This window comes from Lissotriton vulgaris, chromosome 6, assembly GCF_964263255.1.
Source record: "Lissotriton vulgaris chromosome 6, aLisVul1.2, whole genome shotgun sequence".
Lineage (NCBI taxonomy): Eukaryota > Metazoa > Chordata > Amphibia > Caudata > Salamandridae > Lissotriton > Lissotriton vulgaris.
Window position 1 is genome coordinate 159,733,821 of NC_141694.1, and position 16,180 is coordinate 159,750,000.

Here is a 16,180-nt window from a genome sequence, read left to right on the forward strand (position 1 = left end):
AGCTTTCCAACTATTAGCAACTGGTCACGACAATTAATGTACTGCCCTTGAGATGTCTGAACAATGACCATACATGCACTATTTTTTTGCAAATTTCATAAAGATCTGGGTGTTTCCTTTATCAAGCCTTTACATTTTAGACAATGTAGGCTGGCGTATTTATATCTACAATTACTTCCAAATTGTATTCATGTGTGGTATTAGCTATATTGGTGATGTTGATTTGATTTGGAAAACTATAGTAGATGTCAATCATGTGATGTAATTTTCTTCCAGTTTCCATAACTACAGATAAACAAAAGTATTTGCATCACTTTCTGTTGTACGAAGGCGAGTGCGTTAAATACTTATTGACAGCGGATTCAGGGGCATATTACCAAGCAGTAGCGATAATTATCGCTATTGCTTGGTTAGCGGAAAAATTATATTGCCGCACACCGACGATTTTTACCTCTGAGATACCTTGATATTATCAAAGTTTATCTCAAAAAGCGGTAAAAATCCTGTGAAATGCATGAATATCGCTGGAAAATCAGCGATATTCATGCATTGTCGTGACAATGCTCTTAGCCATGTTATCCACCTACCATTGGATAACATGGCTAAGAACTGCTTTTGGCAGGCGTTCGCTTTTGGAGATATTCACGCTTAGCGCGAATATTTCCAAAAGTATATAATAGGAGATAGCGATGTTAGCAACTGTTTCTTTAGCGATAATTATCGCTGACATGCAAAGTGGGCCCCAAGATGATCACTATCTCCTTAAAGCTGTCGCTAACTGGTGTTAGCGACAGCTAGGTAATAGGGCGATAAAATTATCGCCGCTTTAGCGGGAAAAATTCCTGCTAAAGCGGCGATAGGGCCCTTAGTTTCTTCTCTCTGTAAACAGTAAGAAGCAGCAGTTTTCTTTCAACGGCGCTGGCGTATCAAACTGCCTGTATGCTACATAATCTCTACCTGCTGCATGAGTGTGCCCCCACTAATTTATTAGTATTCATGGCAATGCTTCATACATCTCTAAATTACTTCCATGACTCATTGCAACGACACAATGCCTATATTGCTCTGCAAGATCTTATATTGCTTCCATCTCTGCCAGACGCCCTGTGCTGCTCAAACCTATCACTACAACCCTGCGTAAAGCCATCTCACTATTTCAATCCCGGCTGAGTAGTCTATCCCTGTATTACTTTGTTTGGTGACCGTGATCCCACTCTCTGCGCTGCTCCCGACAGTACCGGACACGCTACTGTGCTGCGATTCCACCATACCTGGCAAGTAGAGGTGTGCGAGCCACTGAAAGTTCGAGCAAGACGCGAGTCTGAAGCCTGGCTCTGGTTCAGCTCAACGTCCTGTTGGACCCTCGAGCCCAAAACGAGACGACCTTTCATGTGGCTTCTGCGTCTCTCCCTCCAAGTTACTTCCAGAGGTATCGACTAGGGACCCTGGTTCTAGTCTCAGAGTCGGCTCAACATCCTGTGATTTTGGTCATATCACTTAATCCCCTCATGCCTATTAACAATAAATGTGACCATGTGGAAATGTAACTGGGGCTCATGTAAAGTGCATCATTTTTGCATTCTCTAACAAACTACAGAAAAATGGACAGATGTGAAAACAGTCTAAACATAAGGAAAGATATTTGGAAGCTCATTCACTAGCTGATCTGTAAAATGTGAAACCAGAAATAATTATACCTTCTCTGCTGAAATTGTGTGATTTTAGGCAAGTTACTACACAGTAGAAAGGTAAGCATGATTGAGCTATTATCTCTCACAGTACTCAAAACATATGTGTGCAAAAGGTCAGTTTAAATGCACGTTTTACATAAAAGTTTAGAATCTAATGCATGACAGCAAACCCCATAGATGACATGTTCTTCCAACTTCACCTGCATGTCTCCAACAAATCACACAAGTCTGAATGCCTCAAGTCCACACCAGTGGCACCAGTGTGTACTGCAAAAATTAAGTAACTACATTAAGAATAAAAATACCATCTATTTGACAAGTGAGGAATACACAGTCAATAGGATGAAAGAAAATTGCGCTATGACTGTCCAAGCTATTATCGATGTGACTGAAGAGGACCAGGTGAGAGTCGCTCGCGATCCCGGGAACAGAAATGGTCCACTGTTATATCCTTGTTTTACTTGTTGCCTCGTTGCTTGCCCACCCGCCTCTCTCACCAGCGTTCACCATTTTGTTGATAGTTTTTTTTTTTTGTAACCTGGAAGAGATCTGGGGGCATATTATCAAGGGGGTTTATCTCCGCTTTTTTGGCTTTAAAAGCCAAGAAAGCGGAGATAAAATTATCTCCCTATTACCTAGCTGCCGCTAACACCAGTTAGCGACAGCTAGTAGGAGATAGCGACCATCTTGGGCCCCACTTTGCATGTCAGTGATATTTATCACTAATGACATGCAAAGTGGGCGTGCCAAGATGTTAGCGACTGAAAACAGTCGCTAACATCGCTATCTCCTATTACCAACTTTTGGAGATATTCGCGCTAAGCGGGAATATCTCCAAAAGCTAACACCTGCCCTGAGCAGTTCTTAGCCATGTTATCCAATAGGAGGTGGATAACATAGCTAAGAGCATTAGCTCGGTAATGCATGAATATCGCTGACTTTTCAGCGATATTCATGCATTGCGGCGATTTTTATCGCATTTGCGATAAACCTTGGTAATACCAAGGTTTATTAGCGGTAAAAATCGCCGCAGCCCAGCGGTAAATATTTGTCTCTAACCAAGCAATAGCGATAATTATCGCTATTGCTTGGTAATATGCCCCTTAGTGATTTGCCCAGAATCACAAGATGTTGGCCGTCATGGCAAAAACACTGACAAAGGCAATTGCTTGCATTGGTGAAACATATTGACTTTGCAAAGGCGTGATTACTTTTTCCCTGTAGGGATCCGCAACCCAAAAGATATTGCTTATTTTAATCAGTTGGTGCGATTGGACAAACTATTTAAGCTTCTCCATCGATATTGTCAGTCCGCTGCCACCTTTTCGGATCATGGTATTTCCGGCGACGGATTCTCGGTCCTCGACTCGAGAGTTGCCTTTCAGATCCCTGTTACCTTCAGATCCCCTTCCTTGTACTCCAAGGCACTGACTACCCCACCTTCCCTTCCTGCACACTCTCCCACCAGAGGTGGCCTAGACAATGAAGTCTAGGACCCGGCTCAAGCCACTGAAGTTTTTGAGCCCGGCTCGAGCCAGATGCCTGGCTGTGGTTCTGGTCAATGACCTTTTGAACGCTCAAGGTGAGAACGAGTGGAGCATTAATGTGGCTTCTTCTCAGAGGTCTGACCTGAAAGGAGAGGAGGGAGGTTTAGACAGGCTGACCATAGAGACGCTATAGATTGCTGTGACCTCTGGGGCCACAGTGTTTTACTAATTCGTGCCAGTGCTTCTCCAGAGGAGTTGAGGTCTCTCCTTGAAGTCCTTCTCTTTGCTAAATCCAGGGAGGGTCAGCTGGAGGCAGCAATGTTATCTGCATAAAAATTGAGTGTACTGGGTCTAGATTGGTTTAAGGTATAACTCATTTATTAGCACTGTGTTCTGTTCTAGCCCTGCAAAAACTAAGTAGGGGTCAGTGTCCTTTTGCTGTTAATGGGGGAAGAGATGAGCTATCCATCCACAGGATGATTTGCACGCTGTGAAACACCAGTTCAAAACCGGCTTCCCGCTTGACTAAATTGTGTGATCCTAGACAACTAATTGACTGTACTGTGCCTCTCTTTCATGTACAACTACACATCTCTTGCATGTACTTAAATAGACTGCAATGCTACACCATCTATAATAATACAGGCGTATGCAGATGGCACAGGAGAATTAAACAGCCAACTTATCTCTTGGTTCACTGAGAACATCTTTTTCAGGGCTCTTGTTTACAAACTATAATTTCTAATAAATAATATTCTATGCAATGCTTTAATATATTATCCTAAAGTGAAATGCTTCCATGTGGTAAGGGATACATCTTTTTGGAATTTTGAAGGCTTATCATATTTCTAGAGTACATTTGTTGCCCGAATTACGTGGCAAATAATTTACTGGCTCGGCTCGTGATGTGGGTCTTAGAGCCAATCCTGAGCCTCGGCACATTCCTGGCTTGGTTCTCAAATTTAGCTTTATGGCTTGCCCATCTCTTACTCCCGCCCTCACTTTTATCTGTCGTTATTTACCTACATCAGAGTTGAGGGGCTTTAACTAGAAGCAAGTAGTACATGGGTCCTCTGCCTGCTGCTTCCTACTTCCGGGGTTTCAGACTCCTGTCAGATCCCCTTCTTGACATCACAGCCTCTGTCACTTCCTCTGCCTTAGTCATATAATGTTGTTGGATGGTGTCAACATGTTCTAAGCACTACATCCAGGCGCTAGTGATCTGTTCAGCTGCTGCATCCTACCACTGCCCCCTCTGCTTATCTTCACCCTTGATCTGATGGAGCTCAGAGAATGACGTGAAACATGATGGGAGCAGGCAGATCCGATGGGGCATCCCAGGCTGAGACGAGGAAAGGAGGACCTGATGGTCAAAAACTGCTGGTTAGTGTGGTGCTCTTTGTTGCATCTCAGAAGGTGGATCAACTGGTAATGAAGCAAGAAATGTGTGCTAGAACACACTAGAGAGGATGAGTGTTAATAGATGGGCCAGGTCAGTGTGTGGCTGAACAGAAAGGGCAACATGGGCATAATGACACAGTGATTAGACAATGCTGGTTGATGGGGTAGGGAGGTGAATGGGGGCACGCTTGGGAGGGTAGTGGTGTTAGGGACTGCGGTTGTTAAAGGGAGTGTCTGAGTAGGCTAACTGGCTTAAGTGGATGTGATTCGAAAAAGTGGCTTGTGTGATGATGCATCCTAAGAACTGTGGTGAGTGATATAGTTAAGAAGGCTGGATAGTCGGCCAGGCTAGAGTCAGACAGAGCCGCTATGCCATCTGTGGTTAGAGGAAGGTGAGTGTTTGCCAGGGAGGGTTGGTGATGGATTTCAGATCAGTCTGGTTGGTCAGAATGGACTGGTTCACTGGAGAGCATCACAGGATGTTGAGTAAAGGGAACAGGGCTGAAGAAGTTCGTATGGGGAGTGTGGGTCATTTGATGGCTCTGGGTGGGTCATGTAGTGACTGCTAGAGAGGCTGAAAGGGGTGTGGGACGGAATGAATAGGGTATATGAAAATGAGGAAGAGAGGTGAGAGAAGCGTCATGGGTTACAAAGAGTACATTAATGAGGCAAATTTGGGAGAGATGGATCTGGGATCTGATTAGTGGGTGATGAATGTGAGTGGTTGTTGAAACTGTGCAAGGTGGGAATGGTTGTGAAGCAAAGTAGAGATACTCAGAATCCCAGGTCAACTGCTGAACTATAATCACTTGATCAAAGTTATAATCTTTGCCATTATGCTTTAGTAGTGTGTGAAAAATCCTAGATCATTTCTGCAGGAAAATGGCAATACCTTCAAAAACATAGGGTGATACCTCGAAGAGAATGACACTTCAACTTTTTCAAATGCCATACCTAATGCTAAAAACATGCAAATCCACTGGAAAAATAGGGTGGAAATTAAAATATATACAGATAGTGACATCGGGTAATGAGTCGAAGTCGGTAGATTGATAGGTAGAGTTCTGGTTCATGGCTCAGGGGTGATGCATCCGTGAAGGATGATGCGTAGGGCTAGTGTTTTTCTGATGAGTCTCAATGAGCTGGGTCGTTGCAGAAGATGTGTACATTGGTGGAAATCTTCCAGATCCACATATGAAAGAGTGTTCCTTTTTTTCCTTAGATAATTGTGTGATCAGTATGATCAACATGTTTAAGGAGGGACTGGTCGGGGACCTCACAAGTGAACTTAGAGGTGGAGAAGTGCTTGGTTCAAGTAGTGCACTGTGAAGTGAGTTCCATCGGGAAGAAAGGATTTAAACCATATTAAATCCTTATGAGGTGCTCATAGAACAAGGTCCAATTGGGGAGTGGCAATGCAGAGAGGCATATCGATCAAAAGGACATGTCATAGTGGGAGAGTGGGGAGAACCACACAAAGTGGAGTGCTAGATGGACCAACTTAGGAAGAACAGACGAGAGTCCTGACGTTCAAAGGGGATGAATGAGGCAAGCACAGGTGAGTGTGGCCGGTGATGACCATCTAGATAGAATTGACCCTAAAATATGGATTATATCATGTAGCAGTATTTTAGATTTTTAGAAGAGAGTGATAAGAAACACTTACTTCGTGCAAATGATTAAGAGACAAAATTGTGCATCAGTTTTTAATTATTTATTGCTACAATGAGAAATATATTTAACATTCATTTTTTTCATCTCCAGCCATAAATAGGATTCAATAAATAAATAACTTACAACTCTTAAAATGGTTAACACATTAGGCAAAATAGGTTACAATATAAAAAATTGTATCAAATATTGTTGTTACCAGTGAAATTAAATTAATGATAAATAGAAAACAAATTAGAGAATAAATACTAGTCTCCATTAAATAAAAGATAATGTAGAATTATCTTTCTGATATTATATATCTGTTTCAAACACCTGAAGTATCATTCAAGAATACAGTTCTGTCCTTGAATTTGACGAATAAAAATATTTGGCTGAAAAATTGCCATACCTTTGCATCACAATACTGTGTGTTCAAATAGAAAAACACATATTATGTCTAATGAAACATTTCATATAGAGTTAGACACACTGTTGTCTTATATTACATTTCGACAGAAAGCACAAGGTTGATTGATTGCGGGGGTACGTGACCTGGATATTTGAAAGTCACAAGTACAAGAAATCAAATTGCCCATACTTGCCCTCTGAAGTCAAGGTTCATTGTTTGAGAAGAATCACAACTGGCCTCAATGTATTTAAGTCCTGTCACACTATCTTGAGATACTGCTGACACACCCAAGGCAATGGATTTCAGGAGCCAGAGCCCAGAGATGACATTATTGATGCAGGTTTTATACTGGCTTGTCAATGCTTGAAAAAAGAAAAAAAACGGAATTACTTGTGTGGTGCTTCCTGCTGCAAGATGTGGCGTTGTTATTTTTACATTACTATTTGTGTCAATTTCCTTTCATCTAAGGGATAATGATTTTTGATTCAGGCCTCTAAACCCACCCGTATATTAAAGCTGATATAACAAACATCTATTTTTTGTGTGTCTCCAATTTTCATGAAGCGTTTTGGAATCCCCCATCCACCCCATCCCCAATGCTTGCACTATTCCTGCAGCTTTTATTGGCCATTGTTCTTTGTCCACTTTCTACACTTTTGAGAACATAATTTTAATGAGGATGTCCATCGTCCATCGTTATGCTGTTGGGCGTGACGCAGGTGCATCCCACTACAACGGTCATTGTTTCCAGTGTAAGGGTGCAGCTTTTCGGTTCTTTCTGCAGGACCAAGATCTGGTGCTTGATTTCGACTGGGTTCAAATCGAAGCCTCCGCAGCTATCAGCGCATACCGCCTGAGATACATGCGTAGGGTACCTCTGGTTGTCTATGTCTGACCTGTAAATAAACAATCAAGTCATTAATGCAGTTTGTGGACCATCCTTCACCAACACCTATTACCATATTCAAAGAAGAAAATAGCACAGGACCACTGACTGAAATGAAGCAAGAATGGGGAGGGGTGGGGCCTGAGGGGGGGGGGGGGTGGCTAGAGCTACTCTATCTTTAAGAACATGCTTCTATCTAAAAAGATTGGAATTGGAATTGGAAGGCTCTTATATAGCGCATGGCTACTCGGAAGCATCCCAGCGCTTGAAGATAGATAGAAGGTGATGCAGAGATTAGAAAATGGAGAAGACTGGTTTATGGCCTAGGAAACAATGCTGTTTTTAGTTGTTTTCGGAACACCAGCAAGCTGGGTTCTAAACGAAGTGATAGTGGTAGGGCGTTCCACAGTTTTGCTGCATTTCGGGAGAAGAGGCGGTCCCCAGACCGGGCTTTGTTGGTCCTGGGCGTTATAAGGAGATTTTGATGGTTAGAGCGAAGGTGCCTAGATGGAATGTATGGTCTGATCATATCCTTCAGAATGGGGGGGCCATTCCCATAGAGAGTTTTATGGACCAGACAAAGAGTCTTAAAATGGATTCGCTCTTTTATTGGGAGCCAGTGTAAGGCCCTTAATGCAGGGGCTGCGGTGGTACGACGGCTGGTTCCGGTGAGTAACCTTGCTGCGGAGTTTTGAGCTATCTGCAGTTGACGGATGACTGAGGTGGGGGCTCCTAAGTAGAGAGCATTCCCATAGTCCAGCCTGGATAGAATGAGGGACTGGACTATGGTTTTCTTCGCAGTTTCCGGCAGCTGGGGAAGAATTTTCCGGATGGTTTTTATTAGATCGAAGCACGTAGCCACTGTCTTTTTTGCCTGAGTTTTAAAAGAGAGCTCCGTGTCGAGCCAAAACCCTAGGCTTTTTATCTCCGTTTTGGGGGTGGGCCCGGGTCCCATGCAGGAAGGCCACATAGAGGGGGTGTTAGAGGAGGCCTTTCTTCCGAGCAACATCAGCTCGGTTTTTCCTCCATTCAGTTTTAGATGGGAGGCATCCATCCATCCTGCGACTTCACCCAGGCAGCTACAGAGATTGTTTTGAGGGGAGTCTGTCTGGGTGAGGGAGACTACTAGCTGGGTGTCATCAGCGTAGCTCACCAATTGGATTCCGAAGGGGGTTACTACCTCTGCCAAGGGGGCCATATACACATTAAACAGTGTGGGGCTAAGGGAAGAGCCCTGTGGCACCCCACACTGTAATGGTATTGGGAGGGAGCAGTTGGTATCTGAGAAGACCTTGAAGAATCTATTACTGAGAAAAGATTCAAGCCATGCAAGAGCTTTGCCTGTGACTCCAATTCTTTCTAGGCGGGCGAGTGGGACACGGTGATTAACCGTGTCGAAGGCGGCGCTGAGGTCCAGGAGGATAATGGCCGCGCTGCCACCTGCGTCCAGAATCCTCCTGGATACCTCAACCACCCTCAGCAAAGCTGTTTCAGTTCCCTGTCCTTTTCGGAAACCTGTTTGTGTGGGATGAAGCAGGTTTTGAGACTCCAAATATGATGCCAGTTGTTTGTTGACCCACTTTTCAGCAATCTTGCTGATACCGGGGAGGAGGGAAATGGGGCGGTAATTAGAGAAGTCATCAGGGTTAAGATTTGGTTTTTTTAACAAGGCCTTTACCATGATAGCCAGCGATGACTTGCCAGCACCTAACCAAATATGCTCTGCATAGGGCACATTTTAGAGTATCACAACAGAGTGGCTACAGAAAGTGCGGAGGGTGAGGGTGGTGGTGGCGGTTATGGTGGACTGGGTAGTCGAGAAGACTGATGAGGGTATTTGGGCCATTAGGAAGGATGGAAGACCGGGGAATGAAAATAATTGGATAAATTGTTCTTGATAAAGTAGGTTTGAGACCCATGAAGACTGCTCATTAAACAATTTATCATAATTGTATCAGTCGAAGAAAGAAATCCCCCAGACTGTGGCAGTTTAGGTTGACCCACATGCATCGTTTTTGGTGTTCTGCAGTTGCGCACCACACTTTCACAGGCACCCAGAGGAACCATGACCATGCACTTTGAGTCTTACATGCATTCTACCCTTTCTGATTCCAGGGCTACCCAGGTCACAAAGAATACTGACAGGCCAATAAGTAAGTTGGTGAGCCTTCCTGTGCAGTGCTCAAGGCTAACCAACACCCTTAAAGACACTAGTTTGAATGAAATGTTTGGATGGAGAGCTTGAGAACAGTGTTAAAAAGTGGCTTAAAAAGAGACTAGCATGCACTGGCTCCTACCCGAGCATCGCCATCGAATGAAACTTCAGTCCATTATCTAACAGGATGCTAAAAGATAGCTCATTTTCTGTCATCAGCTGTAGAAGAACTAGAGGTTGTACAGCAAACGTTTAGTTGCCACCACCATAAAAACGTGCCTACTTGAAATGGGGCTACTAACTCTAATTGAAGTTATTCTTTTTTTTTAAATTTAATTTTTAAAGGGGTTGCAGCTTTTTTGTTTAATGCTCGTATAGTGTGAAAACTCTGTTCAAGGCTTTCATGTTCTTTAAAAAGCTTATTACATTGTCTCAGAATTTGAGGGTGATTTGAGGACACACCAACCCAATCCTGAAGGAGAACCAACACATCTGCAGTCTTAACTCAACTGCAAAAGAATTAGCACCTGCACAACATGATGACATGGGCCATTTCACTGATAATGTGTGCAATTATCGATTATTTACAGAGAGGAGGGACAGTACCTCAAAATATGCAACACTTTACCTTATGTACATGATATTCTTAAGGCCAAACTAATGCGCGCCTACCGGTAAAATTACAGCGGAAGGATGAAATTGTATGATAGCACAATTTTAACAATTGTTTTTTGTCACATGGATTATAGCCTTGACAAATCATTACAGCTCACACTTCATTGACCTTTGCTTACAGAACAACTACTTATATAGAACCCAATGGAGACTGCAATACCATTATATCTGTGAACCCCATCCCACTTTAATTTCAAATTACAATCATATAAGTAGTGTTAAATATCTTTAAGGGCTGCAAGACTGGAAGCCAGGGCAGCTGTCCTTCCCTAACAGATGATGCTCTTCTGATATTAGTCCTCTGACCAATCAGTGGCACTGCTTTTCTACTTTACAAGCAGAGAGACTGACCTATCCGAAGATAGTAAATAATAAGAAAGACAAGTTTATATGGATGTATGACAGAACCACGCATTCCGTTGTCACTTATAGTTAAAATGCATATTCCTTTACCATTCACAACTTTATATTGACATTTGTAGTAAAGGCATGTGTGGTAAAAGAATATGCATTGTAAAGTCTTGCGTGGTAATGGTTATGTGTGGTAACGATTCCTGTGTTTTAAAGGCCGCGTTATAATGGTAATACCTGATAATAGCCACGTTGTAATGGCTGTTTACCAGTTTATAATGAGAGAGATAGTCATTATGTTGCACGTGGGGCATTGTCCTCTACTGTAGTAATGTTAGTTTTATCACAAATAAAAATATGATTTAATAACCTGATATGGGGATAGGGTAGATATGTAAAAAAAGGAATTACAATGTGTATGCAGAGTTCACAAAGTAGGACTTTGATATCATTTTACATTGGTGGAGGAAACAAAAATATACATAACAAAATAATCCTGAAGAAAAAAATATTCAGATTTAAATAATAATATATATGAAATCTGAAGTAAGTTTGCAATTGACTAGATCCCCAAACCACCTAGCAGAAGTATATTGTCCATGTCGTTAATTGACATTCAATTTCGCTTCCCTATTTCCAAGAAGCAATCAACACAAATTTTCTTTTATTAACTCGGTCACCATGTATCCTTGTATTTCGGAGGGAGGGTTCTAAGTCTCGCCCATATACACTCTGTAGGTCACATCTGGTTCACCATATCTACCACCCCTAAAATTCATGATTATTGTTTTCTTGATAATGTATGCATGATTATGGTTTCTAGGTGATGGGCATGGATTTTTCATATCACTCCAAATTTATGCCTCAGAAACAAGGGGTTATTTGTTGAAAAGGAATACATTGTGGACTAAACTCACCTGTAAGTCCATGGGCAGATAGATCGGTTTCTAATATCACCCATGAGTTCCGACTGATGCACAGGCACTCTCGAGCTAACCCTCACTTGGTAGTACGTGTCAGACTTGCGGGTGGGACATTTTTCCTTTTGCTCGTGAGCCTGCAGGCCTAGTATTTTTGCGATAACTCCAACACTGGGACTTCTGCCCTTCCTCTGACGTCCTGTTCCAGTTTCGGAGGCTGCTGTGTGGGCCACCACGACCAGAAGGGCCAATGTCTTCAGAAAGAAATTAAGTTGGGGAAATATAAGTCAAGGTGTTGTAGACATTTACGCGTGTGTTTCTAACAAGCGATGAAAACTTAATACCATTACTTAGTGTCTCCATGTACTGTATGTGTTGTGGTCAGAGAGCGGAAACAAAATGGGTAACACTGTACATTCCGGGCTAATAACCAATTACTCCACTATATGGATACTACTAGTATATACCTTACAACTCACTGGATAGTTGGTAATTTGTGCATCGTTTCGGGAAAGGAACTCACATATACGCAGTAGATTTTCTTATATGCATATATGCATGTATTTATATTTCCTATTATGAAAAAATCATTTATTCTATAATCTTGTACTGGTAAAATACAGATGCAAGTATGCAATGAGAATGTAAAAGGAAGAACAAGTAAATAAAAAGAAACAGAGAAACAGAAAACATTTTGCAGTTCAATGTCAACCACAGGCGGAAGAAGGGGATTACTGAGGTTAAAAAAGGTAACAAGAGGAAATAGGGTCTAAGGGCCATATGTATCATCAACCTGATTTGCGATTCTGAATTAGTGATTTTTTAAAAATCGCTATTTCAGAATAGCAAATTGGGATGTATGTACAAATTCAAAATTTTTTTGCGAATTCTTAGTATTCCTTAATTGCGATTTGCAAATTGCGAATCGCAATTAAGGAATACTTTCCCATTCATTTCTATGGGTCAGGAGGCCCATGGGAATGAATGGGAAGTTATTTTCAATTTGCGATTCGCAATTTGAGAATCGCAAATTGAGAATAATTTCAAGGGTGCCGGGGTGTCCAAAGGACACCCTGATGCACCCCTGAAATAAGCATGGGTGCACATGTGGCGCACATACATGCCCTAAGGGCATGTATGTGTGTCACATGGCACACATTGCATTTTTCAAGGAATTCCCAAATTACCACCAACTTGAAGTTGGTGGTAATTTGCGATTCCTTAAGGACAATTTGCATATTTTTTTGCTTCATACATTGCATTTAAGGAATTGCAAAATTAGCGATTCCTTAAATGCAATTGCAAAATAAGGAATCGCAAATTTTGCGAATGCGAATTTTGCTTGATACATATGGCCCTAAGTGGTTTCGGTTTTGATGATGTTACCACTTACTTATTTGACAAGCGAGCACAAGACTGATTTACAAACATTTTTTCAAAAGTCGTAAATCTGTTCCTTGTAACATTCCTCATAACTGTGAAGTAGGCAAAGAAACCATGAAAAGCAGCAGATTTCTGTGAGGACTGTTACAGCATTACATTACTCTTTTGCGTATGAGTACCTGTACAGGAAATGCGCATATGTAAATTATTTTTCTTTTTCTCTTTGTAGGGAAACTCATTTTCCTCCAACGAACCCCCTTTACCTTACACGCCCATTTATAACAAGCAAGCACCTATCCAGACATTTTGCAGGGGTAGTATTCTAGGAGCGTGCGAAGTGGAAGACGGGATAGAAATCTTTTGTGAATGGCCACAAAGTTCCACCTTTGAGGATCTTCTCAAGAGTCTCCATGTCTATCAATCCCTAGCGCCAGCTATCACCCCTTTCCTCCTCTTGATGATGGCAGACTTATCCATGCAGACAAGTCCACCAAGTTAGAGTACTTCTACACATGAGTATTTGAATTTCTCTTAGTAAAAAAATTGAGTTTATCAGGATTTGCGTTTTTGGAAAACAAATCCAAATGTTTGTGTGCCTATGTGTGCACAATATAATAAAACCAACAATGTAACCTTGTTGATTTTAGAATTTCTAAACCCACAACATAGTAAACGAGCATTAGGAATGCCAACAGGTCTGGCTTTGAAGGAAAGGTGTATGGTAGTGTGGAACCTTACCAGTAAGTTGCATGGTATTGTAGATGTATTTGTGTGGAAGCAAAGAACTGTAGAATAATATTGGTTTAGGGTAACAGATGGTTTAGGGGCAGTTGCACTGTCAAGCCTGATCTAAACATTTAGTAGGTTAATGACTGCTCACCTCTCATCTGTGTTTTTGCCAGATGAAAATATCATAAAGTATCTAGTTACTTAAGACACTTTAATAGCATTACAATGTCAAGTGTGTGCCCCTGAAAGTTCTATCACAGGCATCTAGAGGAATAAAATGATTACAGCTGTTAGAGGCCACCTACTTTTCTGTGGTAATAAACAACTTCTGCCTAATCAAAACATACTCCTGGCTCTCAACATGTGGATAGAGCCAAAGCCCCTCTCTAACATAACATGCATTTGTAAAGCACATGTTCACCAAAGGGTATCTTGGCGCTTAATGACAGAGGTTTATTTTTACCTAATGGTACTCTTTTTATCTACTACAGAATGATGAAAGACTGAGTGGACCCCACAGGATTTGAACCTGTTACCATGAGGTCAAACACGGACCCCTTCAGTGGGCACATTAGTCCTCTAACCAACAGACCTGGGATTAGCTCTAGTGATGCTCACATAATTGTTTGACTGGGCTGCAGACTACTATGGGGTAAATTTACTGAAAGGGAGTGCAAGACACCACAGCAACAAAAGTTACTGGATTCATTGCTCCAAAGGGAAGAGAGTAGCACAGAGCTATATCCTGTAATATATGGTGCTGCTGCTCTCTTCTCTAGCACTGATGCACAAACGTAATGTCTAGCATAGGTTTATTTATTTATTTATTTTCTTATATAGCGAAGGATTCGACCCCCAGAGGGGTATCTCCGGGTTGTGTACTAGAAAGGGACTCTACCGCTACAAAATACTAAGCCTAGACAAAGTTTAAATCCTTTCACAAGTTGGACAATCCTTTACATTGCAGCTCACATGTAATTTCTGAAAAGTTAGGAGAAATGAAAAGATTTCTCCTACTTAGCGCCTGCATCAAGGAAGTGCTGGCATAAAGTCCTGTCTAACAATTTAAGTAAATAGAGATTTGCATTGCAAGCTGTGAGTTGTAGTGTGATAACACTCAAATATCACCTGTGGGATGCTCCGTTCATCTATGTATTGCAAAGTAAGGCAATGCGCTACATGTGTTACGTTAAGGGCCTCTTTCCAGCCCCCCAAAAATTCCAAAACAAATTGGCTGCTCGGCTTCCTTTTTGCTTCAACACCATGAGGGCTCGAACTCCCACTTCACCCAACCAACAATTTATTTCCATATTTGTTACTTGAAAAGCCTTAACTGCTAAAAGATCAGTCTTTGGAGTGTTTAGATTTCTAAAGAATGCCTCAAAATGTTTCTGTATGGTATCTTGTGACTCCCTTCTTTCGTACAAATGTTACCTATACGCTGTGTGCCCTGTCTTTGCATCAGAAGCAGATGTAGACCCCTCTACGCCTTTCCGTGACTAAGCTCAAACATACAGCAATTACAATTCTTTAGCATGGCTACCATGACTCCCTCCCCATGTCTACTCCAGTCATCATTTCTGTCCCGATCAAACCTCACCACGAGAAAGATCATTATATCAATAAAATGCGCACATTGTACAAAGACTTATTCTCTTCCATCACCCATAACACATGTGGACACTATAGGATGTTTGCCCCTACTGATTCCCTCTTATTGACTCCTGGGCCTTGTCACTCACCATCAGCATTCTTCTCTGAAACTTCATGGTTGGTCGTTTTCTTGTGGTGCTCCTCTTGGCAACGTGCTTCTCTTGTGAGACACGGTTATGGTGCAGACCTGGTGCGCGCCCTCTTATAGGACCCACGTGTCCTCCCACACACAGCTCACTCAAAGTCACATGCAATCACGGCATGACAAAGATTTTCTGCGCTGACCCATTTACCGATAAATGTCCGCCAAGATATTTAATTTTAGAATACGATAAAAAAGACATGCCTCTCACCACATAACCCAAAAGCATCACAAAAGATAGTTAACCTCATTACCTCTATGCGCTTTCATTTCCCATCACATGAAGGAAAATAAAAAATAAAAAGCAATGTCAGCAGAGAAGATTCAAGCCTTCTCTCAGGACAATGCCCCTGGTTACCCTTTCTAAGAACAAGTCTGATCTAGATTATTCTTTTAATCGCTTGATAATTAGCAAATTTATTTTCATTGTCTACAGTTTCATTTGAGTCTCACATTTACACTATATTGATCACACAATCTAAGTGTTATTACTTGAATACAATAGCTTTGTTGTTCCTTTTAACAGCTAGCTATACTATAAAATTTCATTGTGTTCAGTTTAATTAATTATGAACCTTTTAGGTCTTGCTTGACAGTGTAGCTTTCTGAAAGGTCGATTGTTTCTAATATACAGAGTCAGCTTTG

The 16,180-nt window shown here is 41.7% G+C and overlaps 1 protein-coding gene across 1 annotated transcript; it reads right to left on the bottom strand.

Moving 5' to 3' along the window:
* Nucleotides 1-7,311: 7,311 nt before the first annotated feature.
* Nucleotides 7,312-15,509, bottom strand: LOC147706957 (interleukin-17F-like). The gene is made up of 3 exons (XM_086925602.1): nt 15,483-15,509; nt 11,626-11,882; nt 7,312-7,537 (listed from the first exon to the last, which is right to left on the bottom strand). Exons 1-3 carry the CDS (start codon nt 15,507-15,509, stop codon nt 7,312-7,314), a joined length of 510 nt encoding a protein of 169 aa, XP_086781728.1.
* Nucleotides 15,510-16,180: the final 671 nt, after the last annotated feature.

Bases quoted from the DNA above. Each gene is read 5' to 3' on its own strand.
- LOC147706957 (XM_086925602.1), bottom strand. From the start codon at position 15,509: ATGAAGTTTCAGAGAAGAATGCTGATG. The intron at 11,883-15,482 runs GTGAGTGACAAG...TTCTTTCTGAAG, and splicing joins TTCAGAGAAGAATGCTGATG to ACATTGGCCCTTCTGGTCGT. The intron at 7,538-11,625 runs GTGAGTTTAGTC...GTTTATTTACAG, and splicing joins ATCTGCCCATGGACTTACAG to GTCAGACATAGACAACCAGA.